Below are 21136 nucleotides of genomic sequence, written 5' to 3'. Positions count from 1 at the left end.
TGCCAGTCATCAAAGAAGGCAGGTAGGGGATTTGCATAACGAATGTATGCAAATTCCCCAGCAAGAGGACAGACCAGAACTTGCAATGGAAAGACAGGTCTCTGTTCCAGAGTCCTGCAGCATGCAAACCTAAACAATGGTCAAAAGGCTGCCTGCCTGCGCAGGCAGCTGAGCGGATTCTCACACAGGTTAGATAGGTAGGTGACTGCAGTACAGCTTAGATAGGTAGGTTCCAGTATAGGTTAGGTAGGTGACTGCAGTATAGGTTAGGTAGGTAAGTGATTGCAGTATAGCTTAGATAAGTAGGTGCCTGCTGTATGGGTTAGGTAGGTAAGTGACTGCAGTATAGGTTAGGTAGGTAAGTGACTGCTGTATAGGTTAGGTAGGTAAGTGACTGCAGTATTGCTTAGATAGGTAGGTGCCAGTATAGGTTAGATAGGTAGGTCCCTGCAGTATAGATTAGGTAGGTAGGTGCCTGCAGTATAGATTAGGTAGGTAGGTAGGTAGGTAGGTGCTGCAGTATAGATTAGGTAGGTAGGTGCTGCAGTATAGATTAGGTAGGTGCTGCAGTATAGGTTAGGTAGGTAGGTAGGTGCTGCAGTATAGCTTAGGTAGGTAGGTGCTGCAGTATAGGTTATGTAGGTAGGTGCTGCAGTATAGGTTAGGTAGGTAGGTGCTGCAGTATAGATTAGGTAGGTAGGTGCTGCAGTATAGATTACGTAGGTAGATAGGTGCTGCAGTATAGATTAGGTAGGTAGGTGCTGCAGTATAGATTAGGTAGGTAGGTGCTGCAGTATAGGTTAGGTAGGTAGGTGCTGCAGTATAGATTAGGTAGGTAGGTAGGTGCTGCAGTATAGATTAGGTAGGTAGGTAGGTGCTGCAGTATAGATTAGGTAGGTAGGTAGGTGCTGCAGACTGCAGTATATATTAGGTAGGTAGGTGCTGCAGTATAGGTTAGGTAGGTAGGTGCTGCAGTATAGATTAGGTAGGTGCTGCAGTATAGATTATGTAGGTAGGTAGGTGCTGCAGTATAGATTAGGTAGGTAGGTAGGTGCTGCAGACTGCAGTATATATTAGGTAGGTAGGTGCTGCAGTATAGCTTAGATAGGTAGGTGCTGCAGTGGTGGTGGGAGCGGGCATAATAGTAATAACTCACCTTTCTTCAGCAGAATAGCCGATCTCGTCCCACGCTGCTTCAGTGTACTTCCTTTCCCGGCATCTGTCTCAGTAACAGCGCCGCCTGTGTTGACATGCGGAACATCATCACAGGAGGCGCTGTTACTGAGACAGATGCCGGGAAAGGAAGTACATTGAAGCAGCGTGGTATCGGCTGAACGAAGTTGAGTTATTATTATTATACCCGCTCCCACTACCTCTGCGCCCAGCTCCTGCCGCAACAATCCAGCACCCCGGGTGATTGCACGTATCGCACGCCCATAGAAACGGGGCTGCTAGACGACATTGTTGTCATGGACAAGCAATTGTTGTTTTATTTCCTATGGTGCCCTGTTGTTGCCAAAAACCAAGCTTGACTGGGCACCACCCAGTCAAGCTTGGTTAATAAAAACTGATTCTGATTCCAGTAGAAACCCCACCTCACTTATCACATGGTGGGGATGTCCCTGGCATTGGACAATGACAATTTGCAAAGGAGGAAGGCTTTATGGCTCATTTTTGCAAAGCTCACCTGAAATTTTATGGACCATAGGGGTTGGTGGTGTTTCGGAGGTATGGCCCCAGTACAGTGGGCTGCCTAATGCTCGTGTTATATAAGCCTGCATGGGGACAAGGGATGAAAGGGGCTTTAGAAGGGGGGAAGGTAACACACTTAAATATTATTATTAATATTATTTTTATTTTAAATATACAGTATAGAAAATCAAATATAAACATAATATAAGGTAGATACAGAACAGCATGGTGTACGGGTTAAACTAGGCACAGCATTTTGGACTCTGCCCTCCATTTTCAGGTGCACTTTAAAGTAGTGATAAATAAAACAGTTGGCCAGCCTGACAATCATATTTCTATCAAAAAGTACTTTCATTTCCCTTTGTTTTGTCGGTCCATGGTACATTGTGTAAGACTAGGAACAACTACAGCAAAGTCCCTAGTATCTGGCACCGACGGGGATTGCCTGATGCCGGATACTTGCCAGTTGAGCAACTCCATGATAAAATAATCTACGAGCTTCCAGCAACATCCTGTAGCTCCTAGTGAGCTCCTGTCGGCTTTCCACCTGTCACCTGCGTCGAGTCATGTGAAATGCCGAGAGTGCAGTGTTGATGCTGGAAAGCTGCTAGGAGCCTGCAAGGAGTTACAGGAAGGCTAGAAGACGTCACTGGAGATGTGGTGAGTATTTTATGACCGGAAAACCTCCCCTCCACAAAACACCCCCAAAACCAGTCTCCATTATCCCCCCAGGCATGTCAGTTAGTTGAGACTTCTGGTTTCCTGAGCTCTGGATAATGGGGACTCTGCTGTATACATTCACTGTTTGGATCGAGGTTGTCCAACTCCAATAGTTGAGGGCTAAACCCATGCTAGTATCTTGTGATGTAAAGAGTCACGTTCTTTGGTTAACCTTTGTAAACTCCAATATTTTATTTAGAGCTGTACTAAAAACATCTGAGGAGACCAGCTCTTGAGGATTGGAAATAGATATTTCTGCTATAATGAAGGATGAGCCTTCACAGAGTAATAATATTTTAACAAATGCAGGTATCTCTTTAGGGAGGCCAATTCATTGAGGGCTTATTATTTAACTGGTGAAAAGACTATATAACATTCATCTAAGGCAATGCAAGGCTGTAGTAATACACAATACTGCAGCAGGGATGTATTCTGTCACTACTTCAGTCTCAGTATTGTAACATCTGGCAAAGACCAATGCAATTGGAAACATCAAGTGAACTTGATAACAGAGGTACCGTTCATATTAACATCCCTCTTCTAACAGCCATGATGTTCTGCCGCTCTCTAACAAAGAAATATCCCTTCTTTCATCTGGTATTTCACTTCTGTTTATAAACTGTTGTACGCAACATGGCCTGTTCTTATGTATACATTAAAATTGGCAAAGTCTTTGTTTTGGCAAACTTTTAACCAATAAACTCCAAATTAAAATAAAGGAAGTGTTAACTATAGGGTGCATATTCTGCAAGTCTTTTGTTGTTATTATTATTTAGTACGATATATTTTTATTTTTATATACCGCCAACATCTTCCACAGCACTGTACAGAGTATATTGTCTTGTCACTCTGTTCCTCAGAGGGGCTCACAATCTAATCCCTACCATTGTCGTATGTCCATGTATGTATCATGTAGTGTATGTATCATAGTCTAGGGCAAATTTAGGGGGAAGCCAATGAATTTATCTGTATGTTTTTGGGATGTGGGAGGAAACCAGATTGCCTGTAGGAAATCCACATAGAGACAGGGAGGACAAACAAACTCTGTGCAGATAGTGTCCTGGCTGAGATTCGAACCGGGGACCCAGCACTGCAAGGTGAGAGTGCTTGTTATTAATATACATTTGTAAAGCACTGACACACTTTTCACAGCACCTTACAGAGTATACAAAACAACTAATGTCTCTGTGAACAGCCTGCGAGCCTCCGATCGCGGCTCGCAGGCTAAATGTAAACACGCGGGGAAGAAATCCCCAGTGTTTACATCGCACGGCGCTGCTGCGCAGCAGCACCGTAAAGGAGATTGGCGATCCCCGGCCTCTGATTGGCCGGGAATCGCCGGCATCTGATAGACTGAAGCCTATCAGAGGCGATACAGGATGGATCGCCGTCCTGTGCCGCCCATGGGAAGGAGGGGAGGGAGGGAAAGAGAGGGAGGCCGAATAACACTGCGGAGGGGGGCTTTGAGGAGCCCCCCCGCTACAGCAAAATAGCCGGCGGCGATCAGACCCGACCAGCAGGACATCCCTCTAGTGAGGAAAAAAGGGGGGGAAGTCTGATCGCCCTGCCTGCAATGTGATCTGTGCTGTGCACCCAGCACAGTTCACGCAAAATGAGCCCGATCCTTAAGGAGGAAGCTCCGTAGAGATGTAAAGTGATGTAACACGACGTGGAGCGCACATGACAAGGGTAAGTTAACTCCCCCCTGCCGCGACCAGCAAGTTTTAATCAGAACTCGGAATCCCAACGCTCTGCAGAGCTCATGCCTGCTCAGGAGGTTCTATTAGTGACAGATAGTCAATGAGATGCTAATAATTTTATCTTGCATGCCAAATGAATGCAGAAAAAAAAAACATAAATGGGGGAGCAGCGTATGTATTAGTATGCCTCCGGGTCAGTTGGGCGCAGGAGGAGCCGAATGATGGTTCCTCCTCCTGCTGCTGAATCGCTGGGTGGAGTTAAAAACTATTCCCCCTCCGAGTCGTAGCCACTCAGAGGAAGAAGAAACTTGGGGTCCAGCGATTGTCGGAACCCTGAATTACTCTTACAAGGGGTGTGGACTATGGCACTGAAACTATAGCGGCTCCATCATCCGGTGCTACGCACCTGCGTGCTCCAAGATGAAAACTGGCAGCTGTAATTGCAGCAAAAGGTGGTTCTACAAAGTATTGACTCAGGGGGCTGAATAATTACGCACACCACACTTTGCAGTTATTGATTTGTAAAAAATTTTTGGAATCATGTATGATTTTCGTTCCACTTCTTACGTGTACACCACTTTGTATTGGTCTTTCACGTGGAATTCCAATAAAATTGATTCATGTTTGTGGCAGTAATATGAAAAAATGTGGAAAACTTCAAGGGGGCCGAATACTTTTGCAAGCCACTGTAGATCTTTTTCAGGGAGTGTCTTTATAAAGAATTAAGGCCATGCTGAGAATCTCCCATGGAGAGATGCATGAGCCCAAGATGTCAGATTTCTACTACTTACTGTAAATGCTAGCAACATAGTGGAGAAGTAATTTATGGCTCATTTTACTCAGGACCAGAGGCGCTTCTAGAGACCAGCTGACCAGCTAATTGCCTAGAGCGACAGATTTATTGCAGGGCGGCTTTGAGGGAAAAAAAAGTTTATTTTTCCTGTCCTTAGAGGCTGAAAACTCAGGGAACGGAGATAAAAAGTTCTAATGAAAGCCTCTACTGCTCAGCCTCAAATAAGGAATCTACAAACCTTTTGTCTACAACACTTTGTATGGCCTTCCCTAATGTGTTATCTCGGGATCTAGAGTGTCTGTGTGACTCCTGTCCTGCCCTCCTTATGACTTGAAAAGAAGAGGAGGATGCACTAGCATTGTAACCAGGTGCGTGGAGTGCGACCCCCACCAGGGTGTGATGTTGCCTTTAGAGGGGGTGACAGCAGATGCCACTTCAACAGAGCTGAATTTTAACTCCCCAAAAACGTGCTATTTTAGCTTTAAACATTCATTCACTGAGGCTGGGAGAGGAACAGCCTCCCCTCTTTAGCTGGATATGCTGCTGCTGGCTCATGGAGCCGATCTTTGTTTACACACCCCCCTGTAGACTGGGCTGTATTGGGCTGTGCTGCCAGAGCATGTGACTGGGGCTATGGAGCGTCTCCTTGAACATAGCCTGTGCTTGAGTTATCTCTGCTCCTGTCAAAACCCTGATTGATGGAGCGAGGGGGAAGATGGAGTGGAGATCTGAGTGAGCCGTGCACCACTGGAGGGGATGGAGAAAGGAGGAAGGTTATATGGATTGGATATGAAGCCTGTGTAAGCATCCAGTCCCCCTGCCATGTTGCCACAGCCTCTCTCTCAGCACACACACACACACTGCACATATACCAGCCTACCCCCTCTCCCATATCAGGCTGGCTGGAAGCTTTTACAGGCTGGAGGAAGTGCTCTTGTAATGGATTGACTAATCTCTGCACAGCATTTACAACAAAAAATGCATGCTTTCCTGTATCTTGTCTCACTTTCTACTTGTCCCCTGCCCCCTCCTTCTCTCTTGTGTTTCCTCTGTCACTCTTCCTGCTCCCTAGTTTAATGGCAGGCATCAACTATTCATGCATTGCATGATGTGTACCGGCCTTTCTCCATCCCTCTCTTCCTTGCTTACATTCTCCCTCCTTTTCTATTTTTCATTCTCTTTCTTTCTTTCTTTCTTATTTCCTCTTTGTCTTCCCAGCCTCCTACATCTCTTGCTTAGGGCCAGTTTCCACTAGGAGCCATGGTCGTTTCTGATTCGGCTGCGGTTTCTGTTCTGCTGTGCAGCCCCAGCCTGAATCGCTAAAAACGGCTATAGGGATTCGGCTGCGTGCTGCATAAAGCTGCAGCATGCCATCCAGATTCGCACCAAAGTGCAATTTGAACTGCAAAACCATAGGTAAGATGGGCAGCGTTTCCCGCCCTTCTTGTATTGCACTTTGAGTCCTATGGGAGAGAAAGGCTATAGAAATGTTACTGTTATTGTTGTATCGGGCCCATATTCGGAGTGGAAATATGGTCTCCTTCCTCCTTCATGACCTGCAGCACTTTAGATAGTACATAGTCATATCACTGAATGGCCTCAGAGGAGCTCACAATCTAATCCTACCATAGCCATAGTCTAATGTCTTACCATATTATTATTATGTATTTATATAGCACTGACATCTTCTGCAGCACTTTAGATAGTACATAGTCATGTCACTGACTGTCCTCAGAGGAGCTCACAATATAATCCTGCCATAGTCATAGTCTAATACTCAACCATATTATCATTATTATTATGTATTTATATAGCACTGACATATTTTGCAGCACATTACAGAGTACATAGTCATGTCACTTATTGACCATAGTTTATCTAATATCTCTTATGTAGTCTAAGGTCATTTTTAGGAAGCAGAAACCATTTGTATGCCAGCACACAGGTACCATGTGATGCAGTCTTATTTAGGAAGGGAGTTACTGCACCAGGTGTCACAAACCTTAGCAACGCCACTGGGAGGATGGTGTCTTTGTGTGCATTCCAGAACGGACTAGCCAGGAGGAAGGAGGGAGATTTTCCCCCAGGCTGCTGGTACAGTGTATAAGGCAATGTGAAGCACTAGGCTGGTTGAGGGAAATAAATGTACAATTTAATGGCAAGCTGGTAAATGTACACAGCATGATGCAGAAGAGAGGCTTGCCTCCTACAGTGTCCTTAGAAAAAAACTCTGTCTGCTCTCTCATCATTGTAAAGACTGCATGTGGTCAGCTAGATAAGGTATTACACAGGTTGAAAAGATTTAGACTGTCCCTAGACTCCAGGAGGGCTGCTTTCTGACTTGTGTGAGAGATTGGCAGGACAGGAGTCACATTACAGGCAAGTTGCCTCTGTGTTATGTGGCTGCAATACAGATAAGCTCTCTGCTCCATGTCAGGCTATTCTCAGTCCCTCTCCACTTCTCCTCTCTCCCTCATTCACCTTTGTTCTCCCCCCCCCCCCCCCTTCCCCTAGTGCTGGCTGTCTTTTCCTCCTCTCTCTGGATAGTGTAATTGTTAAGGGCTCCGCCTCTGGCACAGGCAACCAGGGTTCAAATCTCTGCTCCTTTCTACTCAGTAAGCCAGCATCTATTCAGTAGGAGACCTTGGGCAAGACTTCCTAACACTGCTACTGCCTACTGAGCGAGTCAGCACTGAGTCCGCCAGTAGAAAAGTAATTATAAATGTTCCTTGTTACTCTACTTTGCCCCCCCAATCTTACCCTTACAATTGAATCACCCAATCTTGTTATTAGTAACCCTAGCCTATAGCTGTCAATACATGCATTCATTTTTACAGACAGATTCTTTCAAAATGATCGAATATGGCGATTATCAACCACCGCATCGATCAGAATTTCAATCAATCCATGGCAAAAATGTACCAAAAGTACAATCAAGCAGTACATTTTTACAATTGGACACAGTGGTATAGTGGCGGCCGCATTGCGAATATTTTCATGGAGAGGGGGGGGGGGGGGGGCACCACAGGTTTCCTTGCCTGGAGTGACAAAATGGCCAGAGGCGCCCCTGCTCAGGACAAAACATACCTCTTATTTGTATGTGTTTTAAATGTTAAGATTTTTGTGACAGTTCCTCTTTAAGGGGCCAGAGACTGCTGGTACTCAAGTGGTTAATAAACTGGCCACAAAGCCTACACAAGACTCTACTGTAGCCAGGGCTGGCGCTACCATAGAGGCAAAGGAGGCAATTGCCCCAGGGCCCCAGAGCCTGTAGGGGCCCCCAGTGGCTACAAGAGAGACATTTGTTTTTCAAAAAGACCTTATAGTTTTTGAGAAAATCGATTTTAAAGTTTCAAAGGAAAAAAAATACACATTTAAAAACCTGCCGACTTTAACGGTTAATAGCAAATCCACCTTAAATGCTAGAAACCCTAAATTTGAAGGAAAAAAGTATACTTTTAAATGTGGTAAATGTCACTTTTTGTAGCAAACCTAACGGTAGTGTAATTTTACATGTATCAAAAGAAAGAGCAATACATTTCCTGACAGGGTTTCCAGGGGGTCCATACGCAGCCGCAGCACTTTGGCCAGGGATCGCTATACAGCCGCAATATGGCTGTATGAAGATCCCTGGTATTTTTTCCTATTTTCCCAAAAAAAAATTTATGTTTAGAGTGTGGGAATTTTTTTTTTAAATTATGTGGGCTCCCCCCTCCTGAAACCTTTTAACCCCTTGTCCCCCATGCAGGCTGGGACAGCCAGAATGTGGCGCTCCGACCGATTGGGGCTTCACACCCTGACTATACCAGCTGCAAAAAAGGTCCCTTAACGCTGAATTTTGTTCCGGGGTATCTGTTGGGGGACCCCCCAGGTTTATTTTGCCCTGGGGCTCCATTGTTGCTTAAACCAGCCCTGACTGTAGCAGACATCACTGCCCTGTAGGACCTGTTTTGTTCAGTATATATGCTTTCTCATGTTAACTGTTTTAGTTTACAGTGTAAATTATGAATGAGATGAACAACACAAAGGTAACTTCCTTCATACTCAAAGGTATTACAGACATCCCTGAGTATCAGCTTCTGACTTTCATTCTGGTCCTTTACATGTATCTCATCACTCTTGGTGGAAATGGCACCATTCTTTTCTTGGTTTGCTTGGACTCTCATCTCCATAAACCCATGTACTTCTTCCTGTGCAATTTATCTGTTCTTGACATATGTTCTACCACAGTTACACTACACAAGATCCTTGTTAACTTTGCAACAGGCGACAACGAGGTGTCTTTTATTGACTGCATGGTACAAGTGTACTTTTTCTCATGGTTTTCCTGTAACAACTTCATCTTGCTTACGGTCATGGGCTATGATCGCTATGTCGCTATCTGTAACCCATTACAATATACCACTGTAATGAATGGTAAAGTATGTGCTGGTTTGGCAACATTTTGTTGGGTATGTAGTCTTCTACAGATGCTTCCTGCAACGATGATCATATCCCAGTTCTCTTGTTATACCTCCAACATCATTAACCACTTCTTCTGTGACCTCATCCCTTTGATGAACCTCTCCTGCAGTGACACCTCCGTTTTGGAACTGATGATCTTCACGCATGGTGGTTTGGTTGTAACGTTCACCCCTTTTCTCCTCACCTTCATCTCCTACATGTTCATCATTGCCACCATCATGAGAATTAAATCCAGTAGAGGAAGATCTAAGGCCTTTTACACATGTTCCTCCCATGTAACGGCTGTTATGCTTCTCTACACGTCCATCGTTTGCCAATATTTGACTCCAACGGACACCTTCAAGTCTAGTAAACTCTTGTCCTTGATGAACACAGCTGTGGTCCCCATGCTAAACCCTTTCATTTACAGCTTGAAAAATAAAGATGTGAAGTCCGCCATGCGGCGAAAGTTCAAACATTGTATGTCAGTCCTTTGAAGAGTATCTTGCCTTTTGGTCAAAATAAAAGTACAGACTTCTCTACAATAAAGATTATTACAGTATTTATGGTTCTTAGCCATATCATTGACAAGCCTTCCGCCTGCCATAGAACGTCTATAGACATTTTTGTTTCCTCATATTCCTTTGTCACGGGCCTTTAAAGGACCATTTCAGCGAAAAAAGAAAGCAGTTAAAATCTGACACAACCAACAGGATGTGGACTAGTATATCTCCTCATGGTGAATTCACAGGGTTTTCTTGGTTTTCCAAAGCATTTCCTGAATGGCAGCTTAACTGCCAAAATAGTAAGATACCAGCCAGCCTCCCTACTCACTTGTACACTATTTTGGTAGTTAGACTTAGCAACTGCTGTTCAGGAAATGCTTTTGAAAACAAAGAAAACCCCAAGAATCCCTCATGAGGAGATTTGACTCGACTAAAATCTCTCAGTTCTGTCAGATTTTAACTGCTTACTTTTTTTTTTGCTGGATTGGGCCTTTAAAGACATTTACTACAAAGTTTTGGATTAGTGCCAACTTAGCTTCTACTTGAAAAAAGGGAATAAGGCACCTGTGCCAAGAGGTTGTCAGCAGCTGAATGGATAGCAGTATCCCTTAAATGCTTAGTAGAATCAAAATATATATTAAAAAAATCCACAGCGCTAATAAAAGTAATTACACTCTTTATTCCATACAATAGCATGAAGTAGCTTCTGCACAAAACCCAATTGGGCACCTGCCCCTTTAAACATACACAAAAACATTAGTACAATGCATATGCACATAGTAATAGTACCACACACATGCATTAACCTCACCAATGCTCTCACTGTAATGGGTTGTCTGAAAAAAAAGGTTCAAACAGTGGTCCAGCAAAAGAGTTTTACTCCACCTAATTCACAATAAAAAATGTTGAAATATGCTTGCAAGCACTAAAAACAAAATATATCCATATAGAGGTTATAAAAGGCCTTGCAGCCTAATTTGTGAAGTCCTTGTGTTCAGAATAAGACCTATGAATGTAAAAGGTGGTGCACTTATACTGTAATGAATCTTCTTCACAAATAATGATTTACACTGCTTTGCAGGCAGCCCTGGGTACATTACCCGCTCCGTGCATGTGATGAGGCGGTCAATTAGGTGGAGTAAAACTCCTTTGCTGGACACCTATTTGAACCATTTTTTCAGACAACCCATTACAGTGAGAGTACTGGTGAGGGTAATGCATGTGTGTGGTACTATTACTATGTGCCTATGCATTGTACTAATGTTTCTGTGTATGGTTTAAAGGGGCAGGTGCCCAATTGGGGTTTGTGGAGAAGCTACGTCATGCTATTTTATGGAATAAAGAATATAATTACTTTTATTAGCGCTGTGGATTTGCACCATTGCACCTCAATAACATTCCTACTTACTAATGTGGACTTTGGTACATGTAGATTTGGGCAAGACATTTAATAAACACAATTCAAGCATAGCTAGCCCCGGAGTGCAGCTTTTTAAAAATATTGAGCTGGAGGTCAAATTATAATTTCAGATGGACAAGTGTAGTTAGAGGATTATTTCATGGTGCTGTGCTATACACAAAACACTTAAAGAAAACCTGAACTGAAAATTAAAAGTCAAAATAAACATCCACAGGTCATACTTACCTCCCGTGTAGTCTACTCCTCAAACTATTTTTCCTCTCCTCCGTCCTGTTTGTCCACTGTGATCAATGGATTTCTCCGTCCTCCATTTTGAAAATGGCTATTACCCCATAACAGCTTCCTGGTCAGCACACTGTTAACCTGCCCGGCGTTCTGATTCCCGCGGCCCTGCGGCCGCGGGAAAGTTTTTTGCAATTTTTTTTTTCAATATATCATGTAGCTAGCCTAGCGCTAGCTACATGATTCCCCCCTCCCTGCGGTTTCCCTCCCACCCCTCCGATCCCTGCCGGCGCAATCACCCATCCGGAAATCCCGTTCTGAACGGGATTTCCAGGAGGGCTTCCCCCGTCGCCATGACGACGCACGTCGTGACGTCACAGGGAGACCCGATCCACCCCTCAGCGCTGCCTGGCACTGATTGGCCAGGCAGAGCACGGGGTCTCGCCTGGGGGGGCCCTGCATCGCGGCGGATAGCGGCGGATCTGCGGCGGGCGGCGGCGATCGGACACAAAGTGCTTGCTGCGTGTTTTAAAAAAAAAATTATTCAAATCGGCCCAGCGGGGCCTGAGCGGTGACCTCCGGCGTCTCTGGACGAGCCTAGCTCGTCCAGAACGCTAGGGAGGTTAAACTGTAACATCGCCCACTTGAGCCATAGGGAAACATGGACACATCAGTTCTCCTCTCAGCTGTAACTGACAGCAACTGATATATAACTGACAGCAACTGATACATTTCAGTTCTGACAAAATGTTGTCAGAACTGGAAGGGATCACTGTAAGAAGAAAATGGTGAGCTTCTGAGAGGAACTGATGGCAAGGTAACTATGTAATGTTCATTTGAAGTTACCTGATGTGTTTATTTTAAATAATTTTACTCAGTACAGGTTCTCTTTAAGCCTGGTACACACTTTCAACTATGATTGGCCAATCACTGACCAATTTTACCACCTCCCTGTATTTTGAGAGTTTACCTACATAATATCTTCATAGTATTCAAAATCTTGTCCATCTCCAATTAATCTCCAATTATTGGCAAATCGAAGGTGTGGGTTAGGGGGTGATCCAATATTATGTGGCCATTAATGAATATGATTCTTTGTACAATTGGTTCTTTGATTTGATCTTCATTATTGATCGCATTATTTTGGTTTTTGAATCGATTCCATTAATCTGATTGAATTGGATAGCAGATCACCTTCCGTTAGTGGGCCTGAACGATCATTTCTGATTGCTCAATTGTCCAAAGAATTGTATCATAAATGGCAACCTTTTGAGTGACCAATGATTGATCAATTTTTCCACTTCCATGCAGTATGACAGCTTGCCCACATAATCTGTTATTCAAAATCTGTTGGTTCTCCTACTACGCGGAGATGATAAAATGGGCCAATTATTGGCCAAACAAAATTCAAGGTGTGTCCTAGGTTTTAGGATTCGTACACACATCCAATTTTGAGTTACCAATGGTTGGCCAATTTACATCCAATTTTGAGCTACCAATGGTTGGCCAATTTAACCACTTCCATGTAGTATGAAAGCTTACCTACACAATCTGTTCATAGTATTCACTATTATAGTGTACTAATATTCAGAATTATACTGTATATCAGTATGGGACACTACCCTCCAGCTATGGCTAAGGAGAAATGTTTTTGCTCCGATACACGTGAGCTGTTACTGCTGAATTGTTGATTGTCCAAATGTCCATTTTTCACAAATAAAGGATTGGCATTTAATACTTGTGAGCTGATCTTTTTGTGTATGGTACAGAGGGTTCCGCCTCATGTCTAATACCAGAAGACTCATATCACCCTGGTGGGTGGAGTCTGGTGAACATCAATGCAACTATCCTGGGTGCTTCAAGAGCATCCGAGAGTACAACTATACAATGACACCCAAAGAAGAGCTGCTGAGAGAATGCCGAGAAACCAAGTAGAGCAAGATCTATGGCAAGACAAGACCATGCATGTGATGCACCCTCAACTGATAGCTGAGGTGGTTGACATAGGGAAATCCTACCATTGGCTGGGAAGACACTTTTAAAGTACTGATCATAGCAGCACACAAATGGGTACAAAGCACCAGATTCATAATAGTGGGGATCTTCTGCACTAGACAGGAGCATTTCATCTTTGCTGTAAAAGATTATTTACAGCATATTATATACTACCACCATTTTTTTTTTTACTAGAAGAGCATTCAAAGGGTTAAACACAGGACTTTACAAGTTCCTTGCCAGGAAAGCTGGACACATCTGAACTGTAGATAATGTTATCTTGTGTTTACTTAATTGTATCAAGTGAGGAATGTGACACATTCTCTGACTGTGCAGAAGCTCCTGAACACAGAAAGACAATCAGCAAGTATTTTTGTTTAAATTAAAAGATGAATAAACCAGTTATGAATAAAATGCAAAGTCAGCTCACAGAGCAATAAAAGTGTACTTTGGGAACTTGTAATTTCTAAATGAATAATAATGCTTATGCACAAAAGCAAATATGATAACCGTATGGCATATAAAAAGTAGGAAAACATGTTTTTATTGAATATTATGTCAGGGTTTTATACCACTTTAAGGCAGCATAGAAAGGCCTCAGAAACAGTTTAAAGCGGATTTCCAGCCTGCAAGTTAAAATCCAGCAGCCTTTCTGAAAAGAAAGCTATAGTTACTTGTGCTGCCTTCTCTCTTGAAGCCGTCCTGAAGACCCTGAATCACCTGACTTCTGGCACGCAGCTCCGCAACCCCGAAGAAAAACGCCAAGATGTTTACTGGAGTTTACTGGAGTAAACATCTTGCTGTTTTTCTCCGGGTAGGGATGGGAGGCGGGGCCACGCTACAGAAGTCAGGTGATTTGGAGTCTTATGGATGGCTTTGAGGGAGAAGGCAGCACAGGTAACTATAACTTTCTTTTACAGAAAGGCCGCTGGATTTTAACTTCCAAGTTGGAAATCCACTTTAACAAATCGTGGCAGGGTGGAAGAAAAGGAGCTGCATACATCACACAACACAGCCAAGTACCTGACATTGTGTACAGGAACAACTGCACAGTGTATGGGCTAAACCAACCAAAGTCCAGATGACATATTCCACAGAGGATCGTGGAAAATGACATGCATTTACCTAAATAAATAAGAGAAATTACACTCATTGAAGAGAACCTGAGGTGGGTTTCTGAAATCAAGACTAGGACACAGAGGCACATTCTGCATCCAATCACCAGCCTCTGTGTCCTTATAATGTGCCCCCAGACTCCACCAGTGCTCTGCTGTCCCCCCTTATAAAAACCGCCAGGCTAGCAACACACAGATTGTCGCTAGTCGGCTGTTTACATTCAGGCTGCCACTCACCACCGCTCCCTCGCCTCCTGTATAGCGCGGCTCCCCGCCTGCATTCCTTCCCTCCCCACCTCCTGTAAGCCGATTGGAGGAAGCCTACGGAGGCGGGGAGGGAAGGGACACAGGCGGGGAGCTGTGCTATACAGGAGGCAAGGGAGCGGTGGTGAGTGGCAGCCTGAATGTAAACAGCCGACTAGCGACAATCTGTGTGTTGCTCACCTGGCGGTTTTTATAAGGGGGGGCAGCAGAGCACGGGGGGAACCTGGGGGCACATTATAAGGACACAGAGGCTGGTGATACTATGCAGAATGTGCCTCTGCGTCCTAATATTAATTGCAGAAACCCACCTCGGGTTCTCTTTAAACCTGTGGGTTACCCATAAAGGTAGCCATATCACAACAAATATACATTTAGCAACCAACCAAAAACATCATGGGTGTTCTTACTTAGTTAAAGTTACTTTCTTAGAATCCAGTACCACTTAAGGACCACAGGATTTTTGAAAGATCGTAGCTGCGCGGGCTCTCCAGCCCACAGCACCGATCGGGTAAAAGGCAGGGCGATCAGATTTCCCCCCCCCCCCCCTTTTTTTCCCCACTAGGGGGATGTCCTGCTGGGGGGGTCTGATCGCCGCCGGCTGCCTGTGATTTTCGGGGGGGGGGGGGGCTCCTCAAAGCCCCCCTCCGCATCGATTTCCGCCCTCTCTGCCCATACCTGCGTCTCCCACAGGCTATGGGCTGCGCAGGACGGATATCCATCCTGCGCCGGATAGGATAGGCTTCAGGAAAAGGAAGCAAAAGACAGGAGGAGCGCTCCGTAGTGTGATACCGTTTAATAAAATGAAAACTGCGCAATAAAAGATACACTTACTAGATCTAGTAAGTGTATCTTTTATTGCGCACGTATCTTTTATTGCGCAGTTTTCATTTTATTAAACGGTATCACACTACGGAGCGCTCCTCCTGTCTTTTGCTTCCTTTTCCAGTAGTCCGCTCACAGCCGAGTGTTTGAGGAGCTGCCAGTGTGTGATCAGTCTGCGGTCCACTTTGACCTCTCACCTGCGTTAGCGCAAGATTGCACATCTTTTGTTTTTCCTCATTAGGATAGGCTTCAGCCTATCAAATGACGGCGATCCCCGGCCAATCAGAGGCCGGGGATCGCCGATCTCCTTTACGGCGCTGCTGCGCAGCAGCGCCGTATTGATGTAAACAGCGGGGATTTGTTCCATGCGTGTTTACAATTAGCCTGCGAGCCGCGATAGGTAGCTCGCACACTGTTCACGGAGACACCCTCCGTGAACTGGCATGGAAATCCATGCAAAACCACAAGCGACCAGCCGCCCCTGGTCGTTAAGTGGTTTACACTATAAAACCACAGAAAAGATATTGAAAAGTGTCTTCAGTATTTAAATAAAACAGGGTCTCTAGCTCTCTCATTCTACCAGTCATATTGTCCAACAATGTCAAGGATGTATTACACATTAGCAGGTCCTGTATTAGTAGGTTCCTACATTCCAAATGCTGTCCAAGCTGTAGTTTCTGCACATTAAAGGGAACCTGAACTGAGTAAAATTATTTTAAATAAACACATGAGGTAACTTCAAATGAGCATTACATCGTTACCTTGCCATCAGTTCCTCTCAGAAGCTCACCATTTTCTTCTGACAATGATCCTTTCCAGTTCTGACAATATTTTGTCAAAACTGAAATATATCAGTTGCTGTCAGTTATAGCTGAGAGGACAAGTGATGTGCCAGGTAATGTCAATGTTTCCTTATGGCTCAAGTGGATGATGTTACAGTTTAACAGTGTGCTGACCAGGTAGCTGTTATGGGGTAATGTACATTTTCAAAATGGAGGACAGAGAATTCCCTTGATCACAGTGGACAATTAGGACATGGGATAGGAGAAAGAGATTGAGGAGCAGGCTACACAGGAGGTAAGTATGACTTGTGTATGTTTATTTTGACTTTTAATTTTCAGTTCAGGTTTTCTTTAAATTCCTTGATCCTTCACCCCTATTGTCTCCTCCCATTCCTGCTTTCAATACTTCTCACAAACTTTACCCTTCCCTTAAAACTCATTTCCACACCTGCTTTTCCTGCTTAGAAAAGCCTTGAGCATATCTTTAAAATGTACCTCTTCAGACAAGTAGATACTTTGTTAGCTCTGCCTTCTTCTATATCAGCTATCAAATGACCCAATACCTCATCAGACATTGTGTAAGGCTTAGCAAGATATCAGTTCACAGTTCTGCTCCTATACCCCAATCTAACACCACCTTCTTCACCTTATGTGGTGCGTCCCCGCTTGAACGGGAGGTGAGACACAACACCTGTCCGACTTCGGTTACACTCAGGCCTTGTAGGTGCAAGGTATAGGAGCTGGACGTACAGTGAACCAAAAACTCACCGGAGCCAAACAAAAGGCAGATAACAAAGTCCTGTAACAATGCGAGGTCAAATCGTGTAATCAGAGATATCGAGGTACACAGAAGTAGGCAACGTCAGAGTCGTACAATCTAAAGGTCGGTCCAGGCAGCAATCAAGAGTAGTTGTATTCCAGGCAAGAGTCAGTTCAGGCAGCAATCAAGAGTAGTCATTATCCAGGCAAAGGTCGGTACACAAGCAAGATCCAATATTAGTGATAATAGCACCCAGCAAAGCACACAGCTAAAGCTATCACTGGCAATGAATACTGAGCACAGACAGACTTTTAAACCGTGCACTCACAATCAGTGGCTGGCCACACACTCCAACAACCAATCAGATCACAGCAGCATTCGCCTGAGTGTCAGCTGACAAGGAATTAGCTGACACCACAGATTGCCTGAATGTCAGCTGACTGAAGCAGATCAGCTGACACAAATGTATTTAGCCTGCCTGCATGTCAGCTGACACTAAATCTTCTGGCGTCTGCGAGAATAGGATGAACGCCTGTCGGAATGTGCCCACCCTCTCTGCTCGCTGGAAGACGTGTGTGCGTCCTGGTTGCCATGGATACCAGGAGTATCATGCACATGCGAAGAGCGAGCAGAGGCAGAAGAGGGAAGCGCTTCCCGAGTCCCAGCTGTGATGGCTGCATCGCGGGATCCCAGAGGTAAGTTGCTGACACATTGCTTTTATATCAGCTTGCCTAGTGCTTCCATGCCTCTTTCCTCTAGACCAGGGATGCCGAACTCCAGTCCTCCAGGGCCATATCCATGCCACTGTTTAGGATTGGCCGTGAAATGTGTTGTACTTAATGAACCACGCCTTTCCTGATCCAGTACCATTAATCAATTTGAGCTGTGCCAAAAATGTGTGAAGGCTTTAGCCCTAGAGGACTGGAGTTCAAAATCCCTGCTCTAGATTACGTTTATGAGGGCAGGGCCATGTCCCTTGGTATTGTTCCATTATTTTACTGGTTCTAGCAAAATAGCCTTTTATGGTCAGATGTTTCCATTACAATATGCTTGGATTATGCATAGATTTGATACCCACTATAGAGTGCATTACTCTGTGTAAAGGACTAGGGATGACGAGGCAAAACTATAAATAAATATATAAAAAAAACAATAATATAATAATGATCTCACTAGTTTACACAAAAATAATTACTGTTAAGATTTTAGCAATTTTAGATTGTTAATAATGATAAACAATGAAGGTTCTCTCTTCGGGGAAGTCGGTCCTTTGAGAAATTGTCATAAGATAATAGGAAACACTTGCTAGCCTTGTCAAGGTAATATAAAATAGTCTTCTGCGGAGAGGACCTGAGACTTCAGAAAGACACCATTACATTTTTTAAGCAAAATATTCCACATATTGCAGCATACAGTCTCTTAAAACATTGTCAGATGATGTTTAAACCATTACCTGAACCTGAGTGATAAAGTCCTGTTTGTGCCATAGTTCCTTTCTTTGAAACCTTCATATTAAACCACCCTAGTTGGAAGCTACAGTCAAATTCCCTTTCTGGTCTGGCATTTTCTGTTTTCTACACACAGGGACACATTTTTGTGTAAAGTGAACCTTGTTAGAAAACATATTGTCACCAACAAAGTTATTGATGTTGTTTGGAATCTTTATTTTAGGCCTCGTTCACATCTGCTGCGCTGAAAAACGTGTTAAAGCGCATGGTAAAAAACGAATGCGCTTGTGCGCGCTTTAGTCCGCGTTTCTGTGCGTTGCGCTGCGCTTCTTTAAAGCACGTTTTGCTTACTGTAGCAGCAGCAGTTGTCAATAAAACTTTGTTTTTGTATGTAAATGTATTTTTTTTCTCCAATTAGGGGTAAAAACGCATGCGCTTCTATGCGCTTGTACGCGCTTCTATGCGCTAAAAAAGCGGACCCATTCACTTGCATTGCTGTGCGCTTTCCAGCTCAACGCACAGAAATGCCTGCAACACTACGTTTCTGTAATGCTGCTCAGCGCAGCGCATAGATGTGAACCAGCTACATTTAGTTACATGGAAAAATCAATACCTTGCTGAACGCACAGGGCAGTGCGCTGTGGAAAGCGCACAGAAACGGCCCTGATGTGAACGAGGCCTTACTGGATGGCTTGAAAATACCTTGGATTTCCTTATTCTTGAACTTATAGAGAGTTGTTATTATTATACTGCTTATTGCAGTTCTTGTGTCTGGTTGTGTGTATTGGAAATTAAGAGTTTCTGTTTAGTTAACACACAGATGAGCAGAATTTTGCTAGATAAAGAAGGTTGAACGATTAAACATGTCTAGTTTGCTGTCTCAAATCAGATGTGTGTTCCATCAAAAATGTGTTATTTCTTATTTTATCAATAAGACTTCCGTCATAGCTCTTACAGAATAAGAGGTCCTATATTAAAAAAAAAAAACATTCAAAGGCAACTCAGCTCTGCCATGCTTTATAGAGTAGAACATGACAATGGCCAATATTACAATGGTGACTTATTTCATACTAAAAGGGATTTTGGATATCCCAGAACTGCAGGTTCTCTTCTTCCTCCTGGTTCTTCTCACCTATCTCATCACTCTTGGTGGCAACACGACCATTCTTCTACTGGTTTGGCTAGACTCTCATCTTCACACTCCCATGTATTTCTTCCTGTGTAACCTGTCTGTTCTTAACTTGTGTTCTACCACAGTTACACTACATAAGGTCTTTGTAATGTTTGTAACAGGAGATAATGTAGTTTACTATACCGACTGTATGGCTCAAGTCTTTCTATTTTCATGGTTCTCCAGCAATGAGTTCTTATTACTTACTGCCATGAGTTATGACCGTTATGTTGCAATCTGCAGATCACTACATTATTCTAATCTTATGAAGAGTAGGGTCTGTGCTGCTTTAGCCATATTCTGTTGGTCATTTGGTCTTCTACAGACACTTCCCGTGATGGCCATATTATGGCAGGTCTCTTGCTACACATCCAACATAATTAAACACGTCTTCTGTGACACGGTACTTCTGATGAATCTTTCCTGCAGCGACACATCTACATTGGAGCTGTTAATTTTGATAGAGGGAGCTTTACTTTCAACCTTCACTCCTTTTCTCCTCACCTTCATCTCCTACTACTTCATTATTACCACCATAATGAGAATTAAGTCTTCTACTGGAAGATCTAAAGCCTTCTACACATGTTCCTCCCACCTAGCTGTTGTCACTCTTCTCTACGCATCTATTGTTTGTCAATATTTGATACCAAGCAACACTTTTAAGTCAAAGAAATTATTTTCTCTGCTCAACACAGCTTTGGTTCCCATGCTAAATCCCTTCATTTACAGTTTGAAAAATAAGGATGTAAAGTCAGCTGTACAGAGGAAACTCAAGTCTTTCACCATCATTATTGGAAGAGAAGTTATCTTTGGGGTTGTTGGAAGGACATAATGTACTTGTTTGACACAATGCTGCCAAATGACAGTTAAATCCATATTTTGCAATCATTTTAGGTGACAGTCTTGCAAAAATGGGTCAAAAAAATCACAGCTTATATGCCAACTATATGGAATCCAAGACATACGAACGGCCGTCGATGTGAACAACCAACCTGAAACTATGTCAGGGACTCCCTGTATTGTTCCCATGCTGGCCCTTATTTTACATGTAGGTGGTAAAATTAGCCAATCAAAATTGGATTTGTGTGCGCAACTTAATAGCCTTTCTCAAGCTCTCAAAAGTATGGAGGAAAACAGCATTTAATGCAATATAAAGACAACTTGTACATGTCACCATATGTGTGGCATATACCACGGTGATGCAACATCATCACATAGGCTTTAAAGGATACCCAAAGTGACATGTGACATGATGAGATAGACATGTGTATGCACAGTGCCAA

The 21136-nt window shown here is 43.7% G+C and overlaps 2 protein-coding genes across 2 annotated transcripts; both read left to right on the top strand.

Moving 5' to 3' along the window:
- The first annotated feature begins 8909 nt into the window (after positions 1-8909).
- On the top strand, positions 8910-9845 carry LOC137527236 (olfactory receptor 6C1-like). The gene has a single exon (XM_068247742.1). The coding sequence runs from the start codon at positions 8910-8912 to the stop codon at positions 9843-9845; it is 936 nt and encodes a 311-aa protein (XP_068103843.1).
- A 9868-nt stretch (positions 9846-19713) lies between these two features.
- LOC137527235 (olfactory receptor 6C74-like) lies at positions 19714-20685 on the top strand. The gene has a single exon (XM_068247740.1). The coding sequence runs from the start codon at positions 19714-19716 to the stop codon at positions 20683-20685; it is 972 nt and encodes a 323-aa protein (XP_068103841.1).
- The last annotated feature ends 451 nt before the right edge of the window (positions 20686-21136 follow it).

This window comes from Hyperolius riggenbachi, chromosome 8 (genome assembly GCF_040937935.1).
Source record: "Hyperolius riggenbachi isolate aHypRig1 chromosome 8, aHypRig1.pri, whole genome shotgun sequence".
Taxonomy (NCBI): domain Eukaryota; kingdom Metazoa; phylum Chordata; class Amphibia; order Anura; family Hyperoliidae; genus Hyperolius; species Hyperolius riggenbachi.
The sequence above is the reverse complement of the archived record's forward strand: the minus strand, read 5'-3'. Positions and strand labels throughout refer to the sequence as shown.